Below are 14,036 nucleotides of genomic sequence, written 5' to 3'. Positions count from 1 at the left end.
TTTTTTTTTGACATTTGTTAATTACATGAGGAATGAATATCCATGAATTTTTTAGGTTATCAATTATTCAGCTACTGAAGAGTCGCTGAGTCGGCTAACGAGCAGATACCCCAGCGTTGGGTGTGGCGCCCTCCCTCTTATGGGGTTGACTACTACGATGTCTCTGGGGTCACTCAAACCCCCCGAACTGAGCCTCTACTTTAGTCAATCCTCTTTGACTGGACACTTCAATCAAAGAGGATTAGCCAATAAGGCAGGGGCCTTATTCACGGGTACCGTCTCTGGTTTAGTTCTGCAGGATTGACGAATTGTAGAAGAAATAAGTATTGTCAGTGCTTAATAACTAGTTGGGAGTAATTAACCATGAGGTTAACAGCTTTTTTGCTGCATTGGAAAAAAAAGCCTCCTCCAGGGCACGTGTGGAGAGGGTGAGCATATACTCTAACCTGTTTTGAGGCTTTTCTGATTATTCAATAACAATGTTTTCAATATTGATATCTATACATTTTTGGAACTCAAATTCGAGTTTAAATCGGGAATATCTTTGAATTCATTAGGGATAGCACATTCTGGAGTCGATATTTATAATAAATATCTACTGGAATACCTTGAGAGGCTGTAATTATGGTTTTCTATTGCAGAAAACATCGAAAAGTTAAGGATCCTGCCTACTATGATCTGTTAAAACTTCGTCATGACTTCGAGCAAGAAGAGCGCAACATGTTATTCCTTCGTCACCCATATCTCACCAAAGAGCAATCAGAAGGGCACATGAAAGAGATAAAGGTCAGGCCCGATTTCGTAACGATCAATCAAAATGCGAGGAACGAGAGATTTAATAAACATTTTACTTGGCAAGATCAGTTGGTTCACTTAAGGACTACTGACTGTTGGGAATAGTATAAAATCAAGGTGAATGAATAAAAAAATAATTGGATCATACCTTTATTAAACAATATGTGCTCATTACTCTGTAATTTATTAATCTCTGAAGCCACTAACAATAGAAAATCAGTACTCAAATGGCAAAATGATACTAGAACACGTGAATTTTCCTTCCATTCAGAGAAACGTTTTACCACTTGTTTACATTAATAAATTATCTTCACACTGAAATAATTAAGGACGGAGTAGCCTCCGCGAGCATTTGATTAATAATCTCGACATTTTCATCGTGTAATTACTCAGTTGACAGCTGTTAATTTTACGATGGCTTATGGTTAAAGTATGATAGACCCGTTTCTGTTGATGCTCGCACCTCCACATCGATCTGTAATATTTTGTTACGAGAAAAATAAAATTTTAGTGAATGTTGGCGTATTGCGATGATAATACATTGTGGTCCCTTTAAACGATCAATTAAACCTTGGATATTCCTCTTGAGAGGGGTTCTCACCACATTGTGCAGTGGGGAAAATAAATGGTTGCGTTTAACTATTTTCAACTCGATCTTACGATGAAAACTTCTCGGGCAAGGCCTTCAAAGCATCCACAGGTTTATTCTTCATCCATCCTGTAGGATCTGCCTCCACCTCTTCTTGAGTCAGAGTTTTTCCCTCGCTCAAGTACTCAGCGAATTCTGATACTATCGGGTCCATCCTCACGCTGCTCATAGCTATGACTTTTCCGTTTTTATAGTAATAAGCGAAAAACTTCAACTCCTCCAAAGACCCATAAATGCTCACACTACTTGCAGATCCAAAACCTGTGGAAAATTTTCCGTAATTACCTTACATTTTACAGTTGTCGGACTTTATTTCTCGTGTATTTATAGAAATTACCTGAATAACGAAAGCCCTTGCCAAATAACATAGTCCAGAAATAAGGAACAGTCCTGAGCGCAGTATTCTTCCCACAAATATTTAAAGCAGCAATTCTTCCATGATACTGGGCCAGTTGGTAATGCGAAATAGTGGAGGATTCATCATTAGCAATAAAAACTGGAGCATAAGCGATATCGCCACCGGCATAGACTCCCTTGGCACTGGTCTCAAGATGTTTATTCACCACGACAGATCCATCGTCTCTCATATCGACAGAGCCCTTCATCCAGTCAGTGTACAGTGTGGAGCCAATTCCAACAATGACGACATCAGCTGAGAGAACCTCTCCAGTGGCCAGCTCGACCTGGTGCACAGTTCCATCTTCACGTCCAATGAATTTCTGTATATTTGTCTCCACCTTGAATCTGATCCCCTTGCTCTCGAACTCCTCTCTCACCCTGTTTCCAATAGCCTCCCCGAAAACGGGTTTGAGGGGAGTCCTTCCCCTCCCCACGATTGTCACTGATGCAACTTTGTTGGAACAATAGGCAGCAGTCTCCAATGCAATGAAACTCAGCCCTAGGACGACAAGATTCTTCTCCGGTGAAAGCTGCTTGACAATTGCTGTTGCGTCCGCCTGATCCCTCAGCACAAAAATATTCCTCAGGTCTGATCCAGGCACATCAGGTCTCCTCGGTTTGCTACCAGTTGCTATAAAAACGTAGTCGTACCTGAGGGTCTCCCCATTACTCAATTGAACTGTCTTGGCAGTTGTATCCAGACTCACTGCCTCAGTGGATAATTTCGTCTCGATTTGTCTCTCGTCGTAATAACTCTGGGATCTGAAACACAAAAAAACGTTCATAATTGAATTCATATTAAGTTTTTTTATTTGCATAAATAAGAGAACAAATGAATACCTCAAAAGAGATTTCTCAACATCGTACTCTAGGTCCTTAGAAGCTTTGACCCTGTCATAAGGAAGCAATGGTTCCTTGGCGATCATGACAATTCGACCGAGGAAGCCCTCCTCTCGGAGGGTCCCTGCACAGGTGGCGGCACTCGGTCCACCTCCAACAATGACAGCTGTTTTTTCACAATCGAGTTGACCAGTGAATTCCTTGACTCGTCGGTTGTCTTTGAGATCCGTTCTCTTGGCCTGAACCTTGATATCGCCATTTGTGACGCTTACCTTGTAGGAGGGAAGACAGTCCATGCCAGGATAATCCTCTATGTCACCAGTTTTGATGTTAAAGCAAGCACCATGCCAAGGACATCGCACTCGGCCATCTCCAAGTACTCCAGTGCTCAGAAGGGCTCCATAGTGAGTGCACTTGCTGCCAATTGCGTGGATCTCTCCCTTTTGCTTTATCAAAAGTATCTTGCCACCTTCGTCACCCAAGGGAAGCACCTTCATCTCGTTTTCAGAGATTTCGCTCTCCTTGCAGACTATACCCTCGACGTACTCGGATTCATTTTTCTTGTCTAGAAAAATAAATATTTTAATGAAATTCTATGGAAGAATCAAGAATCATCATTTGAAAATTGAAAAAAAAGACAGATATCAATGATTTCATACCTCCCATGTTTTTCAATTTATTGTTTTGACAACGACTAATGTTTTCAGAATGAAATACATGCGCAATCTCTTGAGATTGCGCTGTACTATTTTCAATTAAATAAATGGAGTGAATGGATTCAAATTTTGGAATTTTTGACAGATTTTCAGTGAAATATTGAAGTCCTCACCTTGATTGTCTTCGACTGCAACTTTTTTCGATCCTCTTCCCTTCACAGAATAAGATTTGCAGTTTCTGGCACCCATCGTGTCCACTGTTGTTCAGAATAGATGAATCAAGGTTGAACAGAACTTATGAGGAGACATGCACGTAATTGAAATCTGCTGATAGAAAGATAAGACGAGTGAAAGAGTCTTCGTCGGAGAGTCAATTCGTATGTGAGTTATCTATTAAAATGGATTACGTGTTGATATTCCAACACAAAAAATTATTCCCAAACGATTAATTATCGTTATTATTATTATCATTAAAATTATTATCAAATACGTTTTGAATTTCAATTATTCTCCCGATTTTTTGGGCGATTTTAATTTAATATACTACCTCTGTAGGTTTAGACGGTTCGTTACAAGGAAGATAACTTGAAATTTACTTACATGTTATTTAGTCGTTGTTATCTGCACTCCCACTGACAATCAACTGACACCACACCTTTTTTAAAAAGTGAAGGGAAGCCGGGGTTTCCTCAGCCTTGTTATTGTGAAACACCACGACGTGCTTCTGATTCATTTGCTTCATCTACGAGTCAACTGCAAACTTCCAATGTTTATGAGTAATTATGTTGCTTAAGCTCGTTGTTATCATCGGGTTACCTATTTGTAGCAAAAGGCTAATTGCCCTCCGCAATGACATTTCTAAATGTCAATGAGAGATCATTGCAAGTAATTAATTCAGACCGTCGTGGAGATCATTTCCTTATGGCTATTTGAAAGTGGCGTATCTGTATCACAATCAGATCTCACTGCTAAGTATCAGCATTCCAAGAATTATTGAGAATTCTGTGTCACGGTCATTTGTCAAATGGACAAATAGCTTTCTCTGTACATGGGGCTGGATTGGTCTCGGAATTTGTCAGTGGTTTCCGAGGGAATCATTACATTTCAAATGGACAATTTTTTCTAAAGTGATTTTCCACTGTCAATGTAAAGAGAGAAAAATTCTCAATCACCAAGAATCAAAGATATTGCATTCTACTGTTCCCATTCGAAATATGAAATAAGTGAGTAATGGTATTATTACTAAAACTACAAATCATGCAATGACGTTGCGTAATTCTACAGATTGAGGAAAAAAATTACGAAATTATATAAAAAAGTAATTTCTCAATGTGTTCTGTATTATTGATAGAATTTTAAAACCAAAAATCCTGCAGAGGTCATTGGGTGTCGATTCTCTTGGAGTTAGACATATCGGAGGATCCGAGAAGTTTCATCGCCCTGTCTATAAAAATGGCGACACGTCTCCTCAGGCTCGGAACCGCGTTGCGGACACATTCTGAGAAAACAAGTCTTGTCAAGGTAATTTTTCAATTCCCAGTAAATGATGAACTCCTTCTAACCTACTTTCCTCCACTCTCCACGAATTTACCCCTTTCATTCACATGAATTCCTCCTCTTACGTAATGCCACCGTACCATCCCCTGTATTTTGTCAGCAGGATAATTGAAATTGAAAAAATGTTTAACCTGTGATGTGTGAATTAGAGCCGCAAGCAATGGCAGTCGACAGCTGCCTCCTTGAAGGAGGTTCTGATCAATCAACCACCTACAAAGACAACAATGATGAACAGTGGGATGAGAGTAGCTAGTGAAGATACTGGTGCCCCAACAGCAACTGTTGGGCTATGGATCGACGCAGGAAGCCGATGTGAGACTGACAAGACCAATGGAGTTGCTCATTTCATGGAGCACATGGCCTTCAAGGTAAAGTACCACATGAAACTCCTACCAGGTCTCATCGGCAATTCAGACTTCCTTCTGAGTGAATAACGATTAGTGGAATTATAATTGAAATTTCAGGGGACAGCAAAGCGATCGCAAACCGACCTGGAGCTTGAGATCGAGAATATGGGGGCCCATCTTAATGCCTACACGAGTCGAGAGCAAACTGTTTTCTATGCGAAATGTCTCTCTCAGGATGTGCCCAAGGCCATTGAGATACTCAGCGATATAATTCAGAATTCGAAGCTGGGGGAGAGTGAGATCGAGCGTGAGAGAGGTGTAATTCTCCGAGAGATGCAAGAGGTTGAGACGAACTTGCAGGAGGTGGTGTTTGATCATTTGCACGCAGTGGCATACCAAGGCACTCCCCTGGGTCGAACGATCCTCGGGCCCACTGAGAACATCAAGTCCATCACCAGGAACGACCTTGTGAACTACGTGAGGACCCACTATGGACCTCCAAGGTTTGTGCTGGCTGGTGCTGGTGGTGTTGATCACGCCCAATTGGTGGATCTCGCTGACAAGCACTTTGGCAAGATGAAGGGGCCCCACTACGATGAAATTCCACCGACTCTGGTGCCATGCCGTTACACAGGCTCGGAGATTCGAGTTCGTGATGACTCGATCCCTTTGGCCCACATCGCCCTGGCCGTTGAGGGTGCTGGATGGACCAGTGCTGACAACATCCCTTTGATGGTGGCCAATACACTGATGGGAGCCTGGGATCGCAGTCAGGGTGGTGGTGTAAATAATGCCACCAATCTTGCGCGGGCATCTGCTGAGGACGGACTCTGCCACAGCTACCAGAGCTTCAACACCTGCTACAAGGACACTGGACTCTGGGGGGTTTACTTCGTCTGTGATCCTATGCAGTGTGAGGACATGGTTTGGAACATCCAGCAGGAGTGGATGAAACTCTGCTCTAGTGTCACGGAGAAGGAGGTCAACCGGGCGAAGAACATCCTCAAGACCAACATGCTGCTGCAGCTCGATGGCACCACTGCCGTCTGCGAGGACATTGGGAGACAAATGCTGTGTTATGATCGAAGAATTCCTCTTCATGAACTTGAGGCCAGAATAGACGTGAGTGCAATGGCAAATTATATATTGAAATTTTTTTTTTCTAATGATCTTATTATATTGTTTCTCGGTTTACATTTTCAGAGTGTGAATGCTAAAACAGTTCAAGAAGTTGGAATGAAGTACATCTATGACCACTGCCCAGTCGTCGCCGCAGTCGGTCCAGTAGAGAACCTAACAGATTACAACATCATCAGATCTCAGCAGTACTGGACCCGAATTTAAGTCCACCCCAAAAATTTAGCGAATAAAAAAAAACTAAAATCATGGTGAAATCGTGTCGTCAAATCCCCACGATCTGACATGGACACGAAACTTATTCGATAGTGAAGTGTAAACTCATTGTAAATTCTTTCCACGAATGAAAGAACAGGGGATAATCGTCTCGTAATAGTCACGAGTTCCACAAAAATCTCCCCCCATTATTTATCATGTGAAACAGCAACTGTAAAAATATTATGTAATTACCTGAAGAACTCACTTTACTTCGTTAATACGAAAAAACTTTAATGAAAAATATACAATTCGTCGTTTTTATTTTTTAGTTCTTTTTAATTATCATTGACGAGCACAAATAATGGATAATTGTCTTGGTGTAAATGACTAGATGAATTAAGTAAATGTGATGTGCAGAGTTGATGAAAAAAACGTAAAAAAAGTGGAAATCTTGATATTTGAATGTGTCAAGCGATTTCATTAATTGAAATCATTAAATCATCTATTTTATTCTACGTTGACTATCTCGATTGACTATTGGAGGGTGTGCTTGGAGTTGCTGTCGTATCTTTGCACACTTTGGAGGTCATTTCAGATAGTGGCTCGAGTTCCTTCACATTTATCAATTCAAACTCAGTCACAAAGTAGTAGAAGTGTTTGTAGCACGTATTCACGTGGGCTTCCTGCAGATAGCAAATTCAATAGGGGTATTATTCCAGATAATTTTTCCTCGTTAGAATTCTGCTGTGATTCTCTGAGAATATGTAGCGATATTATATAGCATGTACTTACCGCACCAATCGCAACGATCCTATCGAAGTGATGAATATAAACATGAACAAATACTCGAAACAATCGAGTTAGAATTTTCTTACACAGGCCGATAAAAGTCTTTGGAAACGGAATATCCGTGGAAACCGGAAAGACATTTTCGTTATTGATTTGCGTTTCAATCCAATCCATCAAGAGGCTCACATACTGTGGAGCCGGAAGAGCAGTGGGTTTTTTATATTTCTCACCATCGGCCCACAAATATTCAAATCTCGCACCTCCACTCATCGTAGGACATGAAGCAGAATCGCAGTATTCAGATATCGTTCCATAAATCAGATTTATCCTATTGAAGAAATCTACGACTGTAAAAAAAACACAATTTATAACTAAATGATAATTCCCCATGAACACGAGATTTCCATTTCCATTCAAGGCTTTCACTTTTTTCTCAATTTCAATTCCTAAAAAGGATTTCCAACACTCGTAATCGAAGAGGTATTTCTTTCAAATACAATTTATTTATTTCTCTCACTCACCCATTCATTTATTCGCTTTAATAAATAATTTAGAGTAAACTGTAATAATTAATTGGGAAATGAGAATTGGGATTATTCACAAGAGAGCATGAAGGTTGACTTGGTGGAGGTGAATGAAATTAAAAGAATGAACTTGAAATTTTTTCTCACCATGCACAGCTATCCAGTCATTCAAATCCTCTCCGGGTGGCAATTTAACAGCAGCACGAAGATTAATCCCCGAATTTAATGATGCCTGAGCCTGTTTGTAAAGAGAATACCGGAGAGTTCCATGTGTAAACTTCTTCTTCGGTCTGAATGTCTGAAATGAAAAATATTAATGAGATAACCTGGATAATGGTTGATTGATAAAATACCAAGGATAATTCATTACATTCACCTTTCCCTTCTGAAAGAACTCGATGAATCCACTGAGCGAAGCCATCACCTCGAGCAATTACGTCTATACGCACTTCCCGTGTCGATTATCGTCGTTGGAATGACTGGAATTAGAATACAATCACACTGCCGGCAATCATTCCCCCTTTACCCTTGTCAGTTAGCATGGTACTCAAAGCACTCTCGTTTTTTCTCCTTTTTCGTCGAGGACAGGTGGAGTACCATCTCGGAGCACTTGACCATCTACGCGCATCACCAACACAGACAACACTCGAAATATAATTACATTGTATTCTGTATTTTTGGCATGTGTCAACAGCCTCTGGGTGGGCGTTGGGTAAAAATCGATAATAAAAATGTAGAAATCCAGAGGTAACACCTGTTACCCAGTGGGTAACTCTACAGTGACACCTCCTGGGGAATCCCCCAACTCTGACAACTCCTCGGCAACATCGATTCGAAATTTTCGAAATCTTCCAATCGAAATCATTCAAGTTCTCCATTTCGAATCCATCAACAGAGCAATATGCAATCATCTCTATAATAATTATTCCTGATATAAATAACAAAATTCTCGATATTTCTATCATTAATAATTATCTAGAGATTCCCTTCCCCATCCACTTGAAATTAAAACTTTATCAATTCGAAATTCGAAAAATTCGAATCGAAATCATATCCTTCAGGGACTTAACTTCTGGTAAATGTCAATTATATTTATCAGAAACTTTTTCAATTTTAATCAATAATTCCCGAGTTACTGATAATCAATGCGTGGGCGAAGACATTTTACTCTTCTGAATGCCACGAAATGATCGCACCAACCTTTCATGACCTGCCTACCATTGAATAATTAACCGTGATGAGTGAAAAAATGGGTATGGACGTACCATACTAAAGCGTTTAATTCATTTATGAAAGGAGGGTTGAGGGTGGCAGCTATGTGGCTTCAGCAATATGTGCCATAACACAAACTAGTCATACCTGTATTGATAATGCAGCCCTCTAGAACTTTATCCAACTCCATTCCGATGTAAAAAAGTTTGTTTTAGTTGTTGTGGAGGTACAGCAAAACCCTATTCACCCCGGGGGGTTCTCCAAGTGATTGGCTGCGTCTCTTGTGCTTAATCGAATTAATATTGAGTTGATTAAGTTTTGTTTTTCTGTGTGCACTCGAGTGTCTACTCAAGCCGGCCAATTTACTGGCTGGATACAATCCACTCAACAAAACATGCGTTGCATTACTGACAGTGAAATCAATCCAACGAATGACTCGAGTAAAATAATATGTGACGCATCGATCAATTGGGGAATGACTACTGGTTTTCATGAGGTAATCGCCACCCCTGATCCCCTACGGATTATTCATTAGTTTTAATCAATTGATTGATTTCGTTTATTTTATTCCAGAGTTGACACGTTGGAATTTATTGAGAAAGAGAATAAACACTTCTTCCATTTGTCAGAAGTGGAGGTTTTAATTGAGAAATTAATTGATAATGATATTGGTGTTAATCTTATTAATCTCTCAAGCTGCGGGGTTCGAGGATAATATCTGCAGAAATCAGACAATATTGCAAACACCTGGCGACGCTTTATTAACTGGTGATTCATTGATTTTCGATTTAGTCGAGAGTGAAATGTACTTAACGGAAGAGAATGAGTGGATCCGAGGATTGATGTCCCGGGGATGAGTGAAATTTCTCGAGTGACGGAAAAATATGATTTACTGCAATTTTTCTCTTCTGTTAACACCCACTTCCTCCCTCATCATTTTTCCCAATAGCAAGAAGTTAATTAGATGACGATTGTAAATTTATTCCTCCATTTTTCCAATTTCTTGTACTGAAAGTTCGTGTAAGTCTTCAAAATCAATAAATTCTTCCGTTCCAGTGTTCGTAGATGCGACATTTGGCCCCTACTGTAATGAATCTTTATCAAAGGGCTTCCAAGAAGTGACAACAGCACTTTATGTAACAACGGCATTGAACAGAGAAGATTACATTCCCGGAATGACCTTAGGTAATATCCCACTGAGATTCGTGCGATTTTATCCTGATGACAGACCAACACTTTTATTTTCCCTAATTGATTGATAGGATTGCGGTTGATAGACACCTGTCAAGATCCTAGATCAGTCCAGAGGATGTGCCTGATGCTGGCATCAGAACCGGATTGCACCCATGATTATTACAACCTGGGTGTCCTGGCCCCTCAGTCATACATCTCCATCCTCCAGCCCCTCCAAGACATCACCGATCTTCCACTGGCTTTTTATTTCAATGACAACATCTCAAAACCATTAGTGAATATAGCAATGAATTTCATCACCCACAAATTCGAGACTATTGATCTACTCTTGACACACAATGATTTTGTTCATAATATTATTCTTGATGAGACCAGAGAGACGAGCATTTGTGTCGAGAGTTTTAATAATTTGACGAAACTCGATAATATGGATAATGGACTAATTGTCGCAGCTGGTGAAGAAAGATCGATCAGGTCATGGCTAGAAAAATACAGGGAAAAACAAACTTGGCTCATTATTCCAATGGATGACTCCGAGCCTGATGGTAATATTTCTTTGACAATTTTTCTCCACAAAAATGATGAATCCAATGAAAAATTAAAGCCGTCGATTTCCCTCTGTTTTTTTTCATTTGTTATAAAATATTTAATACGCCCCGACAATTTTAATATTGCAGATGTCGTGCCCACTGGCTCTTACATCATCAGGTCGGAGTCTCTCGCGCTCGACCTCGAGGATTACCTAATACCAGAGAACGATGAAATCCTGGTTCACTCACCCCATCTGATGAGCATCGGAAAATCCCTGGTTTCAACAGCTGAGTTATTATCAGACATCCAGAGAAATAACTGTCCTTCCGGTATTTGCGCGTTTCCTCCCTTCGACACGAGACTCTTGAAGAAAATTTCCACAGACCACATATTCGATATCCTGAAGGCTCCCGAGTACTCCAGAACGATAAACTACGTAATTTCCGAAAGAATCGATGCAGAAGTTGAGGATCTGGTGGATATTTTGTCCTATCAAGTGGATGCGGAGACGTTGAAAGTGATTTCTAATGTATCAGAGCCTCACGTGACGTCTTGCTGGGATAAAAAAACTTGTGAAAGTTGTCTCAACTTCGGAAACAATCCAGCAACCACCGGGATAATCCCCGATGTCGAATCCACCCCGGGAAAAATTGAAATAAGACCTGACTACTGGGTGCCAGTAGTTATGGTCTTCGTTGTGTTCGGCAGTGCTGTATCACTAGCAGTGGGACTTTATATTATTTATAAATTCTCTTTGAAGGATCCACTGGACGGTAATCCCACGCTAACAATCTTCCTCATACTGGGTAATATCTTCCTTCTCTTCTCCACCACCCCTTTTTGCCTGGAGGAGAAAACTCTGGGTCATGACGAGTTGAACTCGAGGAAGATATTCGTTGCTACACTGTCAACGGGCTTTGTATTTTCAGTAATGCTCTCCAGGGCCTTTTTCCTCGCCTTCTCCACCGGAGGGGTCTACACCAGCCACATCAATGGATATCTGCAGGGGCTCATGCTACTTTTCGTGTTTGGAGTACAAATTGGATTGTCTACGATGTATTTCCTCGTTGCTCCCAGGAATTCTGAGGAGACTTTGAAGAGTCCTGTCTTTATAGGATTGCTGAGTAAATATACTCTATCATTTGCCTGCGTAAATTTGCATCTGCAGAATCCAGGATATGCAGAATAAAGATCCATTAACCCACATTGATCCTCTATTTCTACAGGCTATGATATACTTCTCCTTCTGATGCTCCTCGCAGTTTGTTCTCTCATCCACAAAATACCCCGAAACTATCGAGAGGGCAAGTGTCTGTCCTTGACAGCCATCGGCTTGCTGTCAACCTGGTGCATCTGGATCTTGATCTTCATAATCATAAATGATGGATGGCGAGACATCGTCGTGACCTTCGCCCTGGTGTTGACGGCATATGGTATTATTGTCGGTGTTCTTCTACCTCGAGTCTACTTCATGATAACCCACGTAAAACCCGACAAGACTTTTCAAGGTCACGTCGATGGAGCAAATCTACGCTTCGAGCCCCGGAGACGCACCATACGCCAGGTAAATCCTCCGTTTAATCGAATAATAGTATAACAAAACAGTACAAAACGAGGGATAGATGCTTCATCGCATGTCAGTACAAATGGAATCTCCAACGATGCGCGTACTCAAGTACCTGGGGCTTCTTTGACTCGTAATTAGGGATTTACTAAAGTAGAGAGTTGGCCAGTGCCAAGGTAATGCATTTCATACCGAGGTGAGACATTGAAATGTTCATATATGGCTTTTTCTTCTCTGTTTGATTCTATATCAAGCCAAGAAAATCATTTTACGATTACGTTTTGCCGATGGAGGGGATGAGAAATCCATCGGGTGTTCCGGGGGCACATCCCAACTTCTACGGAAGCTCCAGTCCCAATCGTCGACGTCGGGATTCCGAAGGAAACTCGACTGGCGTCAGTGTTAAAGGCAGTGGATACAATAATTTTGGATATCACACTGAGATAAGAGAAGCGGAAAATCATTATGTCGTGCCGAAAGTTTGCGTTGTGCAAACAAATGTGAGTATTCGTTACGTTTTAAAAATTTCAAAAATGAAGGATTCAAATCAATTGCCTTGTCATTTTATAATTCAAGAAATAAAAATAATATAGTATAAAATATTTGGAGAATGCTTCGTGATTTGGTGCGTGATGAAAAGAATATTTGCAGGATGGGAAAAAAAACCGGGGAAGCATAAAGAGTACAACAAGTAGTGATTCCGACTACGCACAGCCAAATTACCCGGGGATGAGAGACAATTCACTGGATGATGATTGTCTGGAGGCCGAGCTGTACCTCGACAGTAAAAAGCTATCGCCAAAACGAGGGCCTAATGAGTCGTATCCCTCGAGGTGTTCAACCCCTCGGCTGTACCAGACCGAAGCCACAATTGATGAAGAGGACGAGGACACCGAGGAGGCATCCAAAGTCACCCGTTTCTAATCACTTGAGAAATATTTCTGTAATTCACTTCTGTATCTCATTGTAAATAAGATTGATTGAGAAACGAATTCGAAAGGAGAAATAAAAATTTCCGTTTCACCCTGCCTTCACATGCTTTTTCCATGGAGTGAGAGAATTGCATTTCAGAGTCGTAATTTAGCAATTGGAGCACAGGTGTTACCGAGATTCTATTTAGATACACTTGTGCAGTCTCTGGAATCGTCTCATTTCCCCGCACCTCCAACTGAACAGTAGAATCAACTCGAATTCCAATTTTCAATTCATTGAAAAAATAAAAAAATACCCAAAAAAACCCGTGAAAATATTCAGAATTTCCTAAAATTATCAACAGAAAAATTCTTTAGGGGTTCATAAATTTTTTTATATAACCATGAAAAAAGGACAGCCTTGAACAGAAGAGCGACTATAAGCCCCCGAGAAATTTCTTGAATAGAAAAATCCCGATCGGAATGCGAGACTCATTGCCTGATAAATACTTGCGCGATATAATCAACAAGCGATTGAAAAATAATTTCCAGGCCATATGAACCCGGAGTCAACGGGTGTTGAGACCGAGATAAGACTAGAGTCGATCAAACAAATCGAAAAGCTCAGTGACTCGCAAAAACTCGATGTCAGTAATTCCCCACACAATCCTCCATGCGTTAAAAAATATTTCCCCGATGGTGTGTCCTGTGAGGTAGTCCATGCTCCTGCGCA

General features: G+C 40.7%; 5 protein-coding genes across 12 annotated transcripts; 3 read left to right on the top strand and 2 right to left on the bottom strand.

The window, feature by feature from the left end:
• The first annotated feature begins 210 nt into the window (after window positions 1-210).
• Window positions 211-956, top strand: LOC105262853 (ribosomal protein 63, mitochondrial). The gene is made up of 2 exons (XM_011298674.1): window positions 211-428; window positions 642-956. Exons 1-2 carry the CDS (start codon window positions 364-366, stop codon window positions 898-900), a joined length of 324 nt encoding a protein of 107 aa, XP_011296976.1. The 5' UTR covers window positions 211-363; the 3' UTR covers window positions 901-956.
• On the bottom strand, window positions 930-4,554 carry LOC105262854 (apoptosis-inducing factor 3). 5 transcript variants are annotated; one of them, XM_011298678.1, is made up of 7 exons: window positions 4,156-4,554; window positions 3,940-4,099; window positions 3,513-3,666; window positions 2,684-3,248; window positions 1,782-2,605; window positions 1,456-1,705; window positions 930-1,270 (listed from the first exon to the last, which is right to left on the bottom strand). In XM_011298678.1, exons 3-7 carry the CDS (start codon window positions 3,586-3,588, stop codon window positions 1,120-1,122), a joined length of 1,866 nt encoding a protein of 621 aa, XP_011296980.1. In that variant the 5' UTR covers window positions 3,589-3,666; window positions 3,940-4,099; window positions 4,156-4,554; the 3' UTR covers window positions 930-1,119. The 5 variants fall into 5 exon arrangements, 4 of the variants coding, with proteins under 4 accessions (XP_011296980.1, XP_011296979.1, XP_011296981.1 ...); XM_011298677.1 differs by lacking the exon at window positions 4,156-4,554 and having other exon boundaries at window positions 3,940-4,115; XM_011298679.1 differs by lacking the exon at window positions 4,156-4,554 and having other exon boundaries at window positions 3,513-3,663; window positions 3,940-4,115.
• Window positions 4,555-4,734: 180 nt separating this feature from the next.
• Window positions 4,735-6,899, top strand: UQCR-C1 (Ubiquinol-cytochrome c reductase core protein 1). The gene is made up of 4 exons (XM_011298673.1): window positions 4,735-4,860; window positions 5,046-5,264; window positions 5,361-6,365; window positions 6,447-6,899. The coding sequence occupies exons 1-4, from the start codon at window positions 4,792-4,794 to the stop codon at window positions 6,585-6,587; spliced, it is 1,434 nt and encodes a 477-aa protein (XP_011296975.1). The 5' UTR covers window positions 4,735-4,791; the 3' UTR covers window positions 6,588-6,899.
• An 11-nt stretch (window positions 6,900-6,910) lies between these two features.
• On the bottom strand, window positions 6,911-8,597 carry Mob3 (MOB kinase activator 3). Of its 2 annotated transcripts, none has more exons than XM_011298671.1 (4): window positions 8,262-8,597; window positions 8,039-8,189; window positions 7,371-7,714; window positions 6,911-7,261 (listed from the first exon to the last, which is right to left on the bottom strand). In XM_011298671.1, exons 1-4 carry the CDS (start codon window positions 8,310-8,312, stop codon window positions 7,100-7,102), a joined length of 708 nt encoding a protein of 235 aa, XP_011296973.1. In that variant the 5' UTR covers window positions 8,313-8,597; the 3' UTR covers window positions 6,911-7,099. The 2 variants fall into 2 exon arrangements, with proteins under 2 accessions (XP_011296973.1, XP_011296974.1); XM_011298672.1 differs by having other exon boundaries at window positions 8,268-8,597.
• Window positions 8,598-9,256: 659 nt separating this feature from the next.
• On the top strand, window positions 9,257-13,420 carry boss (bride of sevenless). Of its 3 annotated transcripts, XM_011298670.1 has the most exons (9): window positions 9,257-9,599; window positions 9,677-9,871; window positions 10,160-10,288; window positions 10,366-10,842; window positions 10,975-11,634; window positions 11,758-11,952; window positions 12,055-12,392; window positions 12,647-12,892; window positions 13,044-13,420. In XM_011298670.1, the coding sequence occupies exons 2-9, from the start codon at window positions 9,766-9,768 to the stop codon at window positions 13,314-13,316; spliced, it is 2,424 nt and encodes an 807-aa protein (XP_011296972.1). In that variant the 5' UTR covers window positions 9,257-9,599; window positions 9,677-9,765; the 3' UTR covers window positions 13,317-13,420. The 3 variants fall into 3 exon arrangements, with proteins under 3 accessions (XP_011296972.1, XP_011296971.1, XP_011296970.1); XM_011298669.1 differs by having other exon boundaries at window positions 10,975-11,952; window positions 12,686-12,892; XM_011298668.1 differs by having other exon boundaries at window positions 10,975-11,952.
• Window positions 13,421-14,036: the final 616 nt, after the last annotated feature.

This window comes from Fopius arisanus, unplaced genomic scaffold (genome assembly GCF_000806365.1).
Source record: "Fopius arisanus strain USDA-PBARC FA_bdor unplaced genomic scaffold, ASM80636v1 scaffold00011, whole genome shotgun sequence".
Classification (NCBI taxonomy): domain Eukaryota; kingdom Metazoa; phylum Arthropoda; class Insecta; order Hymenoptera; family Braconidae; genus Fopius; species Fopius arisanus.
The sequence above is the reverse complement of the archived record's forward strand: the minus strand, read 5'-3'. Positions and strand labels throughout refer to the sequence as shown.

What these genes read in the sequence shown, in the direction of transcription:
- boss (XM_011298668.1), top strand. Translation starts at nt 9,766, where the DNA reads ATGATATTGGTGTTAATCTTATTAATCTCTCAAGCTGCGGGGTTCGAG. An exon ending in GGATGACTCCGAGCCTGATG is followed by an intron (nt 10,843 to 10,974) that starts GTAATATTTCTT and finishes TTAATATTGCAG; the next exon opens with ATGTCGTGCCCACTGGCTCT. An exon ending in GGAGACGCACCATACGCCAG is followed by an intron (nt 12,393 to 12,646) that starts GTAAATCCTCCG and finishes TTCTATATCAAG; the next exon opens with CCAAGAAAATCATTTTACGA.
- LOC105262854 (XM_011298678.1), bottom strand. Translation starts at nt 3,588, where the DNA reads ATGGGTGCCAGAAACTGCAAATCTTATTCTGTGAAGGGAAGAGGATCG. An exon ending in TGCAGTCGAAGACAATCAAG is followed by an intron (nt 3,249 to 3,512) that starts GTGAGGACTTCA and finishes TTATTTTTCTAG; the next exon opens with ACAAGAAAAATGAATCCGAG. An exon ending in TTGCCCGAGAAGTTTTCATC is followed by an intron (nt 1,271 to 1,455) that starts GTAAGATCGAGT and finishes AAAATATTACAG; the next exon opens with ATCGATGTGGAGGTGCGAGC.
- UQCR-C1 (XM_011298673.1), top strand. Translation starts at nt 4,792, where the DNA reads ATGGCGACACGTCTCCTCAGGCTCGGAACCGCGTTGCGGACACATTCT. An exon ending in TGGAGCACATGGCCTTCAAG is followed by an intron (nt 5,265 to 5,360) that starts GTAAAGTACCAC and finishes TTGAAATTTCAG; the next exon opens with GGGACAGCAAAGCGATCGCA. An exon ending in AACTTGAGGCCAGAATAGAC is followed by an intron (nt 6,366 to 6,446) that starts GTGAGTGCAATG and finishes TTACATTTTCAG; the next exon opens with AGTGTGAATGCTAAAACAGT.
- Mob3 (XM_011298671.1), bottom strand. Translation starts at nt 8,312, where the DNA reads ATGGCTTCGCTCAGTGGATTCATCGAGTTCTTTCAGAAGGGAAAGGTG. An exon ending in TGACTGGATAGCTGTGCATG is followed by an intron (nt 7,715 to 8,038) that starts GTGAGAAAAAAT and finishes TTTTTTTTACAG; the next exon opens with TCGTAGATTTCTTCAATAGG. An exon ending in GGATCGTTGCGATTGGTGCG is followed by an intron (nt 7,262 to 7,370) that starts GTAAGTACATGC and finishes TGCTATCTGCAG; the next exon opens with GAAGCCCACGTGAATACGTG.
- LOC105262853 (XM_011298674.1), top strand. Translation starts at nt 364, where the DNA reads ATGAGGTTAACAGCTTTTTTGCTGCATTGGAAAAAAAAGCCTCCTCCA. An exon ending in CCAGGGCACGTGTGGAGAGG is followed by an intron (nt 429 to 641) that starts GTGAGCATATAC and finishes TTTCTATTGCAG; the next exon opens with AAAACATCGAAAAGTTAAGG.